Source organism: Nyctibius grandis, chromosome 16, assembly GCF_013368605.1.
Source record: "Nyctibius grandis isolate bNycGra1 chromosome 16, bNycGra1.pri, whole genome shotgun sequence".
Classification (NCBI taxonomy): domain Eukaryota; kingdom Metazoa; phylum Chordata; class Aves; order Nyctibiiformes; family Nyctibiidae; genus Nyctibius; species Nyctibius grandis.
The window spans coordinates 1,047,350-1,064,234 of NC_090673.1; the positions used below are offsets into that span (position 1 = coordinate 1,047,350).

The 16,885-nt window shown below is 45.7% G+C and overlaps 1 protein-coding gene across 2 annotated transcripts in view; it reads left to right on the top strand.

The window, feature by feature from the left end:
* The first annotated feature begins 472 nt into the window (after positions 1 to 472).
* The window catches only part of NR6A1 (nuclear receptor subfamily 6 group A member 1), a 74,515-nt gene continuing 58,102 nt past the window's right edge, over positions 473 to 16,885 (top strand). For both annotated transcript variants that reach the window (XM_068413686.1, XM_068413687.1), the window contains exons 1-2: positions 473 to 547; positions 16,031 to 16,090. In XM_068413686.1, the coding sequence (XP_068269787.1) occupies positions 481 to 547; positions 16,031 to 16,090 (127 nt within the window). In that variant the 5' untranslated portion in view covers positions 473 to 480. The remainder of the gene's footprint in view (positions 548 to 16,030; positions 16,091 to 16,885) is intronic.

Here is a 16,885-nt window from a genome sequence, read left to right on the forward strand (position 1 = left end):
TGCCGCGCTGGGACCGCCCCGTGCCGCGGGCAGCGCTCCGGCCTCTGCCGGCGGGTGCCCCCTAGCGCCCCGCCGCTACCGGTGCACCAGCGTGGGCCAGCCCGAGGGCAGCCGGGCCCGGCCCCGCTCCCGGGAGGGGCCCGCGGGGCGCAGAGAGCGGCGGGGACCGGCCCCGGTACAGCCCCGCCGGGCGCTGCCGGGGGGCGGGACTGAGCCGGGCCGGGGCGGGGCCGGGGGCGGGGCCGGGCCGGTGAGGGCGGGGCCGGGAGGGGGCGGGGCGGCCCCGCGGGTACATCCGGGCGGCGCGGGAGGACTACGCTTCCCGCCGTGCCCCGCGGGAGGGCGGGGCGGCCCGGCCCGGCCCGGCCCGAGCGCGGCGGCTCTGGCTGTCAGCAGCGCCCGGAGCGGCCATGGGGCAGCGCGGCCGCCGGGGCCCCTGAGACCCGCCGCGCCCCGGCCCGGCGCGGCCCCGGCGCCGCCATGGAGCTGGAGCCGCCCGCAGATCTCCCGGAGCCCCGTGCCGCCGCCAAGGGACCGCCCCGCAACGGTGAGTGGAGCGCGGGGTCCGGCCCGGCCGCGGGCGCCCCTCAGGGCCGGGGCGGGGTGGGGGGGGGGGGGGATGTGTGGCGCGGGCCCTGCCGGGCCGGTAACGCGCCGGGTCGCGGAGCCGGCGGTACCGGGGGCTGCGCCGGCTGCCCGTCCGGGGCCGCGGGGCGGGGGGCTCCCGGCGGCCGCAACTTTCCGCGGTCGTGGGGCACAACAAAGGGCCGCGCCGGGCAGCGCGTGCTGCCCGCTGCCGGGGTCCCGCCGCTCGGGCTGCGGCTCGGCGGGACGCGCCGCTCGGCCGCTGCCACCGTGGCGGGGAGCGGCGGGGCCGCGCGGGCGCGGGACACGCGTGGCTCCGCTCCGCTCGCACCGAGTGTCCCTCTGCAGCGGGGCCGTTCCCTGCTCGCTCACCCTCCTTCCCCCGCAGCACGGGGGGTTCTGTCTAACCCTCCCGCACTGCGGCTGCCGGAGCCCTCGGCCCCTCGCTGCGCTGCTCCGCGCGTTGCCGGGCGGCCCCGCTCGCTCGCCGCCGCTGCCGGGGGATGCTTTGCCCCCACGGCGGGTTTGCGTGACCCGAGTGCGCGCCGCGGCTCTCTGGGCTGCTCGGGGTGTTTATAGGCACCATTTGGGACGCTTTTACACTTCCAGTATGCAAATGCTGCATCTGCACTTGAATGTCCCTGCCAATTTTTATGGTTTACAATTGCATTTTACCATCGTAAGGTACTCCCTTCTACAAAGGGTTTGCTCAGACAAAAGAGGCTTCTTATCAGGCAGCATCGCTGGCATTTGCTAGATGCAAGCCCTACCAAAATCTACATGGGTATTTCTCTAGCTACCCTCAAATGTAGCTTTGAATTCTGTCCCTTTGTGAGGCTGTTAGAAACGCTTTATTCCTCTCTTAATTAGATGATACTCTTAATCCTTAATGCTTTTTGAACTTTCTGACTTAATTTGGGAAGTGTCTGTTCCTTTGGTGTCCCTAATAAGGCAACAACATTAATACTTTGTCTGCATTTGCTATTTTTCCCATGGAAATGTGGGATTTCTCTTTTGATTTACCAGATTAGTTTTAAGAGTGATTTGCACGTCTTGCATAGCTGTTTCACACGACAGACGCGGTACCTGTGGCTGCGGTTAGTCTTTTGAATGGATGATGTAACAACCTTTTACTACTTTGCCTTAAAAAATGTGAAATACTGACATGGTGTTGAGACATTGCTTGACCTTCAGTCTCTCTAAAGCCTACAACAGCCAGGGGAGGAGCAGAAAAGATAGGCTTGTACTTTGTTGGCTTATAAAATATCTGTAAATGGTAATGGAAAATGAAGAGTTAACATTTCCTCTTTTTAAGGAAGATTTGTAGCACACTTAATTCTGTGAGGTGCAGCATCTTCACTCCTTATGGAAACAATTAAAATTCTATGATGTATATAGACATAGATAGACAGGAGATAGAGATATACATATATAAAAGTAGGATTATATTCTTGGTGGCTGTGTTAAAATCATTAATGCACTTAAGCTCTGCACGTGGCTTCTGTGTTAACCCCGAGTAAACTGCCGCAAGTTTATTGGCGTCTTCAGTGAAAGAAGCCTCAGAATAACTTTGAAATGCAGTTACAGGATTTCATTTCAGCAGTTATGGTGAATTACAGCCTCATTATTCGAGGGGGCATTTGACATTCTTAGAATATAAGATGGTGGTTTTCCCTTACCACTTTGAGTACGTCCCCTTCCATGTAAGAAACGTATTTTGTCATCGAGCAAATCGATGGCAATAAGTGAATTCTTTTTAAAAATAATTTAATTAAGGCATTAATTTTTCCTGCACTACTAGCAATTATTTCTCAATAGGATCCTATTTAAGACCGGTTTTGCTATAGCTTCATGTTTTTCCTTTGTGAATGAAACATGATGGCTTTTACACCATTTTAATTAGCTTGTTTTAACTAAAATAGCGGCGAAGCAGGTTAACTAGAATTAAGGTAACTTTGGACACTTTGTGTGGATATGGTCTTGGAAGACAGATTTGAGTATTAGGAAACTACTTTAATTCTGTGTTCCCTTAAAATTATTGGAGTTTGAGGTAGGTACATTACTGATCTGGATGAAATTCATACCAGAGAGAAGAGGAAAGTCGTAAGAGCACAGAGGATGTGAGGTTTTCAAAGCAAAATCCCCCCGCTTGCATCCCTTCCCTTCTCCACAGTGCTCTCCAACTTTACTGGCGCACACTGACATTTTTAGTGGTTCTTTATGCTTGATTGCTTTGCATCTGATGAGATAAGCCTTTGCTTAACAAAGACTATTTCATTGATACAGTTAGGGCTTAGTTTACTTGCTATAAACATTTCTTTGAAGATTTGGGAAGAAAAACAAATTGAGTTGTCGAATGGTGATGCTGCTAAAGCCAAAGTCTCTGAATAAACAAGAAGCTACAGTGTTATTTTGACTCAGTGTTGGCTTGTTCAATGTGGATGGCTCTTGCTTTTGTAAATAATAATAGAAAATAACAAATAACAGAATTCTGAGCTTGGGTCTATGATGGGAAATAAGACTTGTAATTTAGGAATAACTTAATTCCTTTGTTATGATTTGATGGTACAATGGAAAAATACCTCTCGGTGTAAAGTTGGAATTTGGTATTGATGACTTCTGTAGATCATTAATCAGGAAAATGGGTTTATGCATGCCTTTTTGTACTAAAAACAGGACTAGCAATGTATGTTCAGCAGATGCGCTCTGTGATGGGACACTTCAACAACAGGATTTTTTCCCTGTTTCGCTATAAAACAGTATAAAGACACCGTATTACAGAAAATGAGGGAACTTTCCCATCTAGGAGACCATTTCTTGATTGTTGGGAAGCAATAGTCATCTTTCTGTCCTGTCTCTGGCAAGTCATTTGTGATATCTTTTTTTTTTTGGTGGGGGGGGAATGTGGAAGCGGTTTATTAAATTACTGTTTAGCTCTTACATGGTGGCAGCTTTGGACAAATGCATTCTCTGAGAATGAGAGCACAGTTTATCCTGCTGATAAACTGCCTATTTAAATAAAGCCTTCAGCAGTGTAATCTGGTAATTCTAATTAAGTCATTTACATAAAGAATTGGCCCAGGGTTTCATCAGATGGTTGCTGGTGAGCTGAAATGCATTCTTTCCCTCCAGCTGTATTAAACTAGACTTTTGATCCTTTCCTTTTTTAGCCTTTAAGCCAGAGTGGTTATCACTTTGCAGAGTTAATTGAGAAAGGGAAGTGGAGGGACAAGAGGACCCTTCGAGGTTTAGCTTTAGTCTTAATTATTACAGTTCTAATTACCTAATTAGAAGACTTCCCGATTTTGCGTTGATGAAAATGATTCTGTACAGGTTTTGTTAGAAAAAGGAAATACACCACCGATAGGCTAGCTTCAGTGAAGTTCTTTATTGGTAAATGATTGCCAATAACTTATCTCAAAAGCAGTATATGTCTGGAGTATCTTAATTCTCCTGCAGCTCTTCGATAAGGAGGTTTCATTTACAAAGGGTGGACCCCGCGTCCTTCAGAGAGCGTAAGTTACATGTCTGCCTCCCGTTGCCTAATCATCACAGTTATAGGCTTGTATAGGTGGTGAAATTCAAACTTAGAGAAGTGTCTGGTCAGTGTGAAGGATTAATTTTTTTAAGCCCTTTTTCCCTTTGTGGATGCATCAGACAAAAACCTGATGAATTCCCTAAGGCTGTAGTGCCAGGCTGACTACAAACCGCTGTGATGTCCTTGTCTGGGCATAGCTCTCACCTGAAACTTGATGGAAACCCTAAATATTTTTCCTGGAAATATAAACCAGAATTGTGAAGGCCTTCGGACTAAATCTCAAAATTCTCTTGTCGTGTAAAACCACATCAGCTGTTCCAGCAGGAGATGTGAACTGCAGCGGTGGTCCGTATTCCTCCAGGGCTACGCTGGGTTCAGGGTGGTGGATCTCCGTACTGCTGACTGACCAGTGAGCGGGTGTATCAGCACAGTGCCTCTATAAATGTTTGGGTTTATTCTGCTTAGTGCTTGCTGACTCTGGCACTACTGAGAAGCACAGGGTTTATCTGTGGGAATTGTTTTGGAGCCCTCAGATCATGAAGCCAAGGGATTAAATGATGGCTCTCATGATTGCAGTAAAAAATTTGAAAAAAAACACTTGTGGTCTCTGAAAGTTCTGCCAAACACCAGCTTGTCCTCCAAGAAGCTCTTCATTCCGTCTCACAGCTGTAACTTGACTTTTTAACGTTGCTTGGCAATACTTACCAAGAATTATTCTGAAGTATATTGTTACTTTAGATGTCTTGTGTGTGCGTTCACCAGGAGGCTTTGTATCCTGTGCCTGTTCTGTCTGTGGATCACAAGCAGTGATTATTCTTACCTGCAAATAATGTAATCTGGCATTCTCGGTTCCTGGGGCTTTGGTTTAAGGTGGGTAACAGTCCAGCTGAGCTCGTGGTGTATTTTGCAGTGGAATGTGAGCTCAGGGCTTGACTTAAGGCAGGCTTTTCCAGAGTTAGATCAGGGTGTCAGTTCAGCAGGGGCTGGGGCCGCTTTGCTCAGCCCACATTGAGCCGGTTGGGTGCTAAAAGAATTTGGTTTTGATGATCTTTGCATACGACTATAACTTATTTGTGGGAGCATCCCAGGTTTCTTGAGATAGTTTCTGTATTTTTTTTTTGATGGATTAATTCCAAACCAAGACTTTAGCATCCAGCTTCTTCCAAGCAGGCTCTGCCAAGGTGCTGTTCTCCAGCAGGGGCTGGGAAGGGTGCTTTCTCCCTGGCCGCTACAACCGAGCTGTGCTTTGCTGCTGCAGTTCCATGCCAGTTTGTCAGCACACTGACATATTTGCTTGAAGTTCCTCTGTAATTGTCATGAAGGCTTGAGCCTTTTCTACAAGGCAGCAAAGCTACAACTGGTAGCAGGAAAAGCTTTTCCTGGTGGTATTGTCTGAACTAGTTGAAATTACAGCTGCTGTGGTAGAGCTCTGTGGTTTCGTCATCCTCTCCTGCAGTTTGCGGTCTTGCGATGAAATGCTGATTTGGGTCACTACTTTAGTGGTGTCAGATTAATCAACTTTCTTGAACACCCATAAAAACTAACTGGTATTCTATTAATTACATCCCCTGATTTTAAATGAAAAGTCTGTGCTAACTATAAGATGCTTGGAAATGGGTTTCAAGATGCATAAAATCCTGACGCTGATGCAGCGTGCGAACTGGGGAGTCACAGCTTAGCCTCGTCCTTGCTGCTTCCTTAGACCTTCTTAGTTGGTGCTGGCCAGCCAGAATGCTCTTCTAGGCTTTAAAGTTTGTCTTACTACCAATTCGCAGTCGCAAGCTAACTGTAGTTATTCAGTGCCTCCTGCTTCGCGTGCTGGCTTTGGGAAGCTTTTCTTTGCTCACTTCTGTTTTCCTGCTTACCTGATCCGTACTGTGTGGGTCTGTCGCCTTAACACTTGAGCTGACCTTTAGTATTTCACTTTGATTTACATAGCGCCTCTGCTCAGCGAACTGTCCCTACCACAGGATGATATCCATAAAAATGACACTTCCTAGTCCTGAAAAAAATCCCCAGGCCCATTGGAGACATGTGAAAAGGACACCCAGCGGGAAGAGAGGCCCATGGCTTGAAATATTCATCAATCATTTTCCTGGCACCAGGAAACCAATCAACTCTTCTAAGGGGTAGAGCGTAATCAATCACGCAATGTGGGAAACGGGGATTGCTGGCCCTACCAAAAAAGTTCCTTCATGTTGACAGAGTAAAAGTGTTGTTTGTGCTTATTCACAAGTAGTAACTTACACCCTTGGTATAAAGGAACTCTGTCTTTTGTAGAAGACAATCGGTGAAGGAAAGGGTTTAATGTTACATAGGCAACCCAAGCTTGAACTAAAGATTTTGTTTCCAGTGGAGAAGTTGAGCTATGTTTTGCTTTGACTTTTGTTCTTTACCTTTCTGTAGCTGATAGGTGAAGGTTTTGTCCCCTGTTCCCAAACCTCTGTGTTGTGTAAGCAGCAAGTACAGCAACATGGTATTTTCCTCTAGAGCATCAGAAATTTAAGATTTTGCAGTTTCTTCATGAAACAACTTCAGTTTGAAGTAGCTTGTATTGCAAACTGATACTGGGGAAGAAATGCACCTCTGGGCTGCTGTCGTGGAAAGGGTGAGTCGGGACTTCAGCAATGTGTGTCAAAGATGAAGTGCGTTTTCCTGGCATACAGCTGGCTTCTGTGAACCACCTTTGGAACAACAGTTACCGCTCCAGTGCACCCTGTGTCTGCTGAGAGGGAGCATTTCTAACCCTTAAAACTTGAGAAAAGCTGCATCAGAAATACTCTTAAGTTTGTCAAATCCCAGCGCTCAATAGGCATCTTTAAATGACACGCTGGGGTGGTTTATTGGGCATAGTGAGTCTCGGAGCATGTGGGTGTAGCTGGCAGGTGCCAGAGGTGAGCCAGCAAGTCCTGCTGTGGTTGCCTCAAGTATTAAAAATGGTTTGTCTGCAATGGCTGTGTGTAACAGTTAATAATGAATAAGATTGCCAGCTGCTCTTAAATGCTGAGGACAAAACCCCCAAATCCTGGTTTGTAATTAAAAGCTTTGAAATGACCTTGAATCTAAAGCTGTCTTGAAGTAAGTTTATGACTTCTCTGTTGCAAAAGAGGTCAGGTACAACGGTGTGCTGTGCTGTTTGGTAAAATGCTTCATGGCAGCCTTGGATGAACACTGAAGATCAGCAATAATCAGAATGCAGTTGAGGTACAAAGTGGCCATGTGGAATGGTTGCAAGTACATCTCTTAACAGAAAAGTAAAATAGGCTGTATGTAGAAATAACCAGAGAATAAAACTGCATGCTCACACCTAACTGCTTGGAAATTTAGGTGTTTTTTTTTCTTTTAGAGACTGACTGTAATGGTTTACCCTACTTAAATATCCAGCTGGGTTTCTCATTAATATGTTTTTAAAAACAAACTCCCTTTTTTCTGTAGTCAGTGAAGGTAGAGAGTTACTTGTCATTCTGTAAGTGTGTGAATTTAAACAGCTTCAGCTCTGCTGTCAAGAGAATGTCCTTACTGGGGGCTGTTGCTCTGAAACAGTGCTGTTCCAGCTCTGCAGCTTTCTTATGGAGCTGGTGGTATCTTTGAGGCTTAGTTCAGCACTAGTCTGGTCTAAATTGATGTTGAAACCCTCTTTCTTAGATTCTCTTTGAGCTATAGCTTTTTGGCTAGAGCCTCAGTTGTTAGGGATCTTGAAACTTTTTCTTATAAAAGTTGTCCTATTTGTCAGTAAGGAGGGTAACACTGTAGCTCATAAAATGACAAACTGCTAGCTGTAATGTAATGTATACACCTATCTTTCTTCTATATCTAGGAAGTTTGTATCCATGTAAGTATCCCTAACTTAAAAACGAAGGGTTTGCATGAACTAAGCGTAGGTGAGCTCTGGAGCGGAGCTGACTTCAGCGTGTGGGAAGCTCCTGCTGTAGGTGTTCCCAGGCTCGCCTTGTGCAACGTGGCCCTCTCCAGAGCATCAGGGCAGGGCTGGAGCCGTTCTCCTCGTATTCAGTCCACTAAAGATCAGGTCACACTGGGATTATTTTTTTCTTTAGTAGGGTAAGATGTTTTCAGGCTTGGACACGGTTTGTGGTTGGGCTGGGGGTGCAGTAGGCTCGTGCTCAAATGACAAGCCTTACCCCACGCCACTGGCCAAGCAGAACACGGCCATCTGCGAAGCGTGATGGTGATGAACAGCAGGGAGTGCCTCGGTGGGGGTGGTCTCATTCTGGTTTTTAGAGTGATGAAGTTTGAATTAACATGAGGCGAGAACTCAAGAGTCTCTGGTTCGTAAGTATGAAGATGTCAAGTGTTGAGAGAGTTGCCAGAGAAATAATATCCGAACAAGTGTGGGCTGTGGTGGGCTTCTGCCCTGCAGAGCCTGGCAAAGGGAGCGCAGGAGTCGTCCCCCTCGCCATGCAAGCTCAGTGAGCGCTGCAGGAGCGGAGCGAGGGGAGGCCACATCCCTGCTGGAAGCTGGCAGAGCTGCTGGGTGCTTACTGCTGCTCTGTTTCATGGATTCTTTTTACTTTTTTATTAATTCAGTGGAGATGTCTGAACTGAAACTATGCCAGTTGTCTGCAGGGACTTGTTCTGTTCCTTGTTTAAAGCTGAGAATACTGTCAAGACAAAGCATGATTATATATTTTTGAGGGTGTATGTGTAGTAGTTAATTGCTGTGCCTGTGTCTTGTCCTGCCTTGGCTGGCTGGTCTCAACCCTCAAAGGCTGGCCCATGGGTCACGTCCCATTAATGCCATGGCCGTGTAGAGCGGGAGCAGACCTCATGAGAGCACGGAGGGATGCCTTCCAGGGACTGCTGTGCGGTATGGGTGCTGCAGCACCCACCTGCACAGCAACGGGAATGCAAGCCCTTGATGGTTCTTATCACAGGGATTAAAAATTAAGCTACAACTTCAAAAGCATGTTAATATTTGTTGTGACTCTAAGCAGCCGCAGTGCACTCTCCCTGCACGGAGCAGCTTTGCAGATGAGCACGTTGCGCTACAGGTCGGGGAGCTGGAAGGCTCCTGTGGACCCCCAGCAGATACGGTGAAGTAGGGAATCTTTCGTCACCCACACGAAAAAAAAGTATAAAAAATGAAAAAAAGTATAAAATGCTGATCTTTAAACACTTTTGTTTGCTTACCTATAAGATAACTCAGCTTCAAAAGGAAGAATATAAATAGATTTCACTTAGCAATGTGTGTAACAATTGTTTTAGATTTATAAAACTTGTAATCGTATGTCTTAAAACCAGAGATTAAAAAAAGCAAAATTATACACCGCCTTTTCATGGAAACCAGCAAAATGTGAATTTATGTATTATTTTTATAAAGTTAGGTTAAACTAGAATTGAAATTTCAGGTTACTCTTCAGAGCAACTGTGTATACTAAATTCACTCCAAAATGATTTTCCCATTGAGAAGAATGGGAGGTTTGTTTATAAATGCAAGTATTTTTCCTGTATTTAAGGTAACTTGTGGTGCAAGTGGAGACAAATATCCAAATTGTAGGGATGCTTCTGTTCTGAAGAACGTTTTATAGCTGTCAAACACTTTCTGATGTGCTTTTTAAGATGCTTAGATGTGTGTTACCACAATTAAAAGCTAATAAGAGAGATGGCATCCTGCAAAATGAGATTACAGCAGTAGACAGATGTGGCTGGAGTGAGCCCCAAAGAGAAAGGGAAGTGTTTCTGGAATTGCAAACAGCAGGAGCTAATGCGGTTTGCAAACATGGCAGACAGTCGGCAGAGAGGTGGGTGGGGAGAGAGAATCAAATTTCCCTTGATTCTTGCCCGCGTGTAATCCCCATCCCTGGGAGGCCAAATGCTTCACGTAAGCTTTTCCACTCAAACACCAAACTGCTGGTGTGGGCAGGACTGAAAGGGCAGTACTCAACGAGACTGGGAGGCTGTAGGTCACTGAATTTCATGAGCAAGATGCTAGAATCAATCATGGAAGGAAAACATTTTTTCCCTCTAATGCTGTTTTAATGTTGGTTATACATGGTGATTGATTTGCAGGATTCAGTCTTTCTGTGTATGTGTGGTAACAATGAGGAAACTTGTTTAATGTGTAGTGCTTACACCTATTTTTCACATTTAGGATTCTGTCGAGATCCTCCCAGAGAGCACGATGCACCCGCTAGTAAGTACTAGTCAGTCTGCTCACTTCAGGCCAGTGCGGCCAGCCAAGTCCTTGTAGGCACTGCCTGCGTGCAGCTGAACTCCATGAGAGTTAGAGGCTGTAATATTATCTCCACTAACTAAAATTTGAAGATAAATGCTGTTAAATTCATTAACCTTAAGGTCAGGGAAGAGCTGTTTGCAGACTCATCATGTCTGTGCTTCTCCAGGATCCCAGTGTGTCAGTGCCATTCATGCAGCAGCTGCTGAATTAAAAGGGCACGTTACCTGCTTTGTGATGAAGAGGTCTGCTTGCAGTAGTGTTTCTAGCCTGACGCACTGGTTGGCATCTAGAACCACTCACCTCTGGGAACACTGGCCAATTTGCAACATGATTTGTGGCATGTTCTGTATGTCATAATGTGCTATTTATCAGTAAATGAGTATTAATCTGGTTTGATGTTAACTCAAATATCAGTGGCATCTTTACTCTTGTATAATATCGGTTAATTCTGTTTTTAATGGAGGTAATTCTATGCTGATGCTTTAGTGCTGCATAAACCCCTGATGCTGGTACCTTAAAATTTTGGGAATTGCCCCAAAAGATTGAGGCAGCCTGATAGCCTTGCCTTATTCAGCTTATCAAAAAGATTGAGAGTAATTACACTTGAATTACAGCTGCAGAGAGAATATCTTGGATAGTGAGAGGTTCCTAAAGAGAAGACCCAATATAAATACTCAGACTGCAAACTGAAAATATGAATGCAAATTAAGAATACGATTTCAACGGAATATAACTTTTCCTAGTGGTTATTACTTCATTTTGTAGTTTTTTTTGTCCTCAAGTCAGGATATAATGCCTTTTAAAAAACAGATGAGCCTTGTGAATGAGGGAAATACTGTATGCTGAAATCCTCATTTGTCTGTGATAATTGTGACTGTACACTGCTGTACTGATGACTTGCTCAGTGCTTAAAAGCCTGGCGACTTCAGGGATTGTTTAGTATTTCAGAACACGTAATTTTGGTTCTGAATGAAACGCTTTGAAAGTCAAAGGAAATGTCACCAAAAGATTGTAAAACATTTCAGGATCTGTGCAGAAAGATTAACGTGAATCTCAATTTACAGGCACAGATACTAGATGTTTTACTAAGATGTTCTTAGGCTTGATCATTGTCGTTTCAGTCCCCTTTGAACGAATACCCAGCACACCCTGTGGAGCTCTTCTGAGGGCTTGGGCTAAGTGACTGAACGTCAGTTTTCACTGAGGACATGCCTGGAAGCTTGCTTATTCATAATTATTTTTCTAAAGAGCTTTGCTTCTTGGCCATGTACTAAGTTTTTCCTTTCTGTAGCCTAAAAATCTAAAATAAGATGCAAAATTTATATGAACCCGCTTCAGAGGAATGAGTTGGCGGCTGCAGCTGGCTGGGAGCAGCCCTCGTGTGCCTTGGCCGTGCTGTGGTGGTTCTTCCCTCTGCACCACGGCTCTCCAGAGCCTGCCCGACCTCCGGGGTGCTGGTCAGCTCGCCGGGCACTGCGCTCTGCTCAGAGAACTCGGGCAGCTTCTGGAAATCTAGCCCATAACGTATGTGGTGAAGCTGATACCACAGCAACATGCATCTCCTTCCTACTTTGATTTCTGTGTCTCAGGAGGCATTCCAGGAATCCTGTGACTTTTGATGGCATCAATAAATCAGATACCATGCCAACAGAATTTTACTGGAATGTAAACAGGCGTTTAAAATAACAATGTCTGTATAGTGTTTATTGAGGAATACAGTGCAGGTACAGCTCTTGAAGTGTGTGGAACATTAAACTGCTCTGAGTGTTTCCTTTCAGTTATGTTGGTAAGCAGGAGCTGTGATTTGTTTTCCATGTTAATGAAAATAATCCAAAATATTTATCACGAGGTGACTTTACTCCCCGCTCCTCTTCCCAAACAGCATGTTTTCAGTGTTGAGGTGAGACATGAAGCCCTACCCAGTGTAGGGGAAAGGGGAGGAATGTGTCTGTATAGTAGAATTTAGCTGATAAGGGATAATGAATCACCTTTAACTCAGCTCTGCTGAGTAGTAGCTGATCTGGGGAACTGCAGGCTGGCCAGCCTCACCCCAGTCCCTGGGAAGAGCATGGAGCAAACCCTCCTGAAAGATGTTTCCAGGCACTCCAAGGGGCCAGGAAGGTAATTGGGAGCATTCACTGTGGGTTTGCCAAGGGGAGATCATGCCTGACCAACCTCATTTGTACCAAACAGGTCTGTGTGTGGCTGATCTCCAGCAGGCTGGCAGCTGGTCAGAAGCAGTGGAAGCTGATGCAACTCCCCAAATCGGCATGTTCTGCTTATTCTGATCTTGGGTGTCCCTGCATTTGTTTGGGGTACTGTGATTTACCTGCTGTACCCTTCCTGTATGTAAGGTGACAGCCTTTGGGGAGGGGGTACCAAAACTCGTGCACCAATACCTTCAAAGTCCAATGCTATGTCGCAGGTTCAGGCTAAGTTCATTTCTAGGAGTAGCCCATATACCCCTTCATTAGCATAAACAGGGACAAGGGCAGTCAAAGGTCAAGAGAAGTTCAAAATAGCATAACCTCTTTTTGCTGGTGTTCCCAAACGTTCCTCATCCTGCACAGTTCTCCAAGCTGTCCTTGCCACCATGTTTACTATACAGTTGTAAAAGTCCAAGAACAAGGCCTGGCTTGATACAAGGGAACTTAAAAATGGAGTGGCTGAGAATAGGTAGCATTGTTGCTTAAAACAGGAGAAATAATTGATTTATGTTATTGTGGCCAATTAGGCTGTAAAGTGAGAAACTCTTAAAGAAACCCTGTGGCTTCAAGGGAGCTTTTTGCTCTGATTTCTGCTGAGCAAATAGGGGTACCCTAATAAAGGTCATCGGCTCCATGAGCTAAATTATTAATTCCTTTCATGCCACTCAGGGCTTGTAAACAGTATATAATACAGGAAAACAATTGGCACTGTTCACTTACTGGGCAGAGGAGAGGTCAGAGGGTAAATAGTTGTATTGGCAGCAGCTGTTCTTCATAGCGGAGCAGACTTGGGTCCTTTTCATCTTTTGGAGCAAACCGGTTGCCAAAAATCTCAGCTGGTTGTTAATCTGTATCTCCTCTCTCTTAGCTGAATTGTTTTGAGGGGTTTAATGTGTTGCATATAATTATGAAAATGAAAAGGGGTGGAGGGGAGGGTGAGGGTTCTGGACAAGAGAACAAAACCAGCATTGGCATGTTTCATAAAGAGCTGTTTGAAATTTTTTTTAATATTAATTTACATGTACGAGAGAAATTTTAAAATCCACCTATTCAAGGCAAGTTGTAGCTAAGTACTTGCACTTTTATATAATTTATTAAAAAAAAATTTGAAGTATGATTTTGAGATTAACAGGTTGTAAGTACCCCTCTGCCAGTAGCACAGCGTCGCTTGCTTTACAGCAGCACTTGACAGGACATGGAGGCAATTCCAGTAACTCCAAACCTGAACAGCCACACAGCTGTGGCCACAGTGTTAGCCTTGGTGAACGTACTAAAATAGTAACTCACAGCTATAACTTCAAGCATGAACTGAAACTATCCTTTCCAAGTATAGCTAGGAAATATTGTTACACTTCTGTTTACAACCTTTAACACGGCACTAGAGTGAATAATCTAAAATTACAGGACTTGAAAAATTTGCACTGGACCTCTCTAAATGCTCACCCTCAGAAGGTTCTCTTCAGAAGGCACATGCATCATTTGGTTGCTTTTTGAATGATACTTGATAAACTATTCCAGATGTTTGCAGGTGTAGCTTACTACCCTAAGTGACTGTTACTCACACAATGTCTTCTCAAGTGGTCCAGTGCCTGCTCCTTGCCATCTGGCTGGCTTGTTGGGCAGTTGACCTCTTTTTGCCAGAGAGCAGCAGGTAACCTTTAAATGACCATCTGCTAATCTGTTACTTCAACCTTTCTGAAAGCTGAGTTGTGCTCACTGCTGATATTTGCACGTGCTAAATCTTACCGCTCTCAGAAAAATAAAAGTAACTTCATTGCTGCACTTTTCAGGTTATTTTGGCCATATGTGAAAGCATACGTAGCTTTAAATATGAAAAAATACGCAACTCCTTCCAGGTACCTGAAATTGCTATAGTGCATATGAAGAATCTTTTTTACTTGTAAAATTGTGCATAGTTTATGACCTGCTAGCCCTTTCAAAGGGTTAGCAGTTCCCATTAGGGAGATTATAGTAATAAGGTGGAAAACAGGAAGATGCAAAATCCATTTTTTTCTGTAGATTAGAGACCTTTAAAATGCACTCCAGAGCATGACTGTTGGGAACACTGCAGTCTAGCACGTTGCATGCAGCTTTCTGAACATTGGTGCAAGAACTGCAAAGAAGAACCAAGTGAGATTATAAATGAATGTTTAGATGTTCTAGGCAGTAAATGTCTTCAATGCAGAAGAGGACAGGAGTAACCCAGGGCATTTCGGAATAAATCTGCCATGGTGTTTGTCGCTGTTCTTGGCTGTGGCTGGTATTTAGCATGTTAAACTAAAGCTGCTAGCTTTGTGTAGCAACACCGAGTGGGCTCCTAAGGAAAGCGCTCGCTAGGTGTGGCAGGAGGATTCAGTTAATGTAAGCGTGGTGCTATGCCTGCTTTTCACGTTCTGTAAAAATGGTCTGCTAAAGCGTTTACATTTGTTTGTGGTTTGCCTAATTAGAGCAGAACTTTGCACTTCTCCGTGTAAACAGTGGTCTTCAGGGAGCTGCCTGCTGCTGAAGGCACGGGAATTGTAGGAATGTGAAGCGCAGGGTTTGGACTGACAGCAAACCCAGGCTGTGGGCTGCAGTTACGCTTCTGGGACTGCGTTCTGTGGTTAGGAATGTAAACTTGTAGTATGCATTTATTGGGTCTTAAAGCTAAATGAGAATTATAGAATATATAATTATGTGGTATCTACTAGCACTGAAATGATGGAGACCAATTTGTTTGACTTGGGCATTTGTGGTGATGTGTTAAGAGTGATGGTGGTTTTTTGAGAGATCTCAAGCCCCAACGAATGTCTGTTTTACTGATCTTAGGTTAAAAGTGACCCTGTTACTGGAAGATGGTTCTTTCCTGGTTTGGGTCCCAGAAAGGGGGACCCTTCCCAAAACGCAGAGGGCAGCTGGCATTTGGTTCAGATCGTGATCTGACTTTGGGGTTTTTCACTGGCAAAACACAGGAAGGTCGCTCTGTTTCTTCTTACAGCTGTTGGAAAATAAAGCTTTTGGAGTGTCTGTATTTAAAGACACTCGTTTCTGATACTACTCCAGATCAAATGCCAGCATTTTGCATGCCTTTGGAAGGGGATCTCTCTTCCTGTCAGCACTTTGGAAGGTGCACGGCACGCAGATGGGAGAGCATCACGTCCTTTCGTTCCAGAGTAATGCTCAGTTTACAGGTTGATACAGTATACAGTTTAAGCTGATATAATTCAGAATTTTGTTGTGCTGGAAATTGTTCTGAATTGATATTCTCAAACCATCACGAGTTACAGATTACCAATACGACTGCTTGGCAAAGTAGATCCGCAGGTAATGTGTATGAGATAAAAAAGATCTTGGGAAAGGACAAAGTTGTTAAAAATTAACTGCTTCTAAGAGTGGCTTCCTCAGGTGATCAGAGATACGCATATTCAATTTAAATGTAAATTAAAGTTTTCATTTTTTCATCATTCATCAAAATTAAAGACTGGCCAACATGCACATCACAGCTTTCTCATTTTTACCTTCCCACAGCTACAGATGTGGAGCAGATGAGTTCCTCTTCTCCTGTCCTTCCCGTGAACTCCATGGGCAGTAAGTACCCCTTTTCTTGCCACACACGATGAGGTGCAATTTCTCATTCTGAGATAATCCAAAGATATGAATTAATGTTTCACGGTAGAGACTTTGGGAAGTTCTAGAGCTGATGCTTACTCATGGAGTGGGGATTCCTGTACCCGATAGCTGAGGTCTTTCTCGCAGAAGGAGCACAGAGCAGGTCTGTACATCACTGTCTACACCAGCAGAACGTAGGTTGCAGGTCTTTTGCCATCAGAGATGTATCGGTGGAAGCTGTAGGTGTCTGTATGTTACAGTGATACGAACACCTGAGGTGCTGGTAAATCCCAGAAGTTATCTGCGGGGTGTCAGTGCTGTACTGGGAACCCACAGCCCGGGGTTCCTCCGGACACGGGGGGCAGCTGGGGCGATGCTCCTCTCTTTGGCCACGCTGCTGGGCCTGGTGCCGAGACCCCGAGAGCCGGGCCCTGGGTACCCCCGCGGTGACCCCCGCGGTGACCCCCAACGCGCGCCCCCTGGCGGTGTGCGGGGCCCGGGGCGAGCGTTCATCCCCTGCTGGGAGCCACTAGATGGCAACGGGCCCCTGTCCGCTGCGGGAGCGACGCCAGCGCCGTGCTGCTCAGGGAGGGACGAGCTCTGGGTAAGTTCCTCGTTTAAAGCGACTTTCCGTGTCAGTTTTTGGAAACTCCCTGGGCTGTCACCTGACAGCTCACCGTAAAAATGCTGCTCAGGGTGGCTCAAAGCCTTCCCGAGCCAGGGCACTGTCCTCTTCCCACCCGTCAGCGTGCTCATGATCATCCACTTACCTTT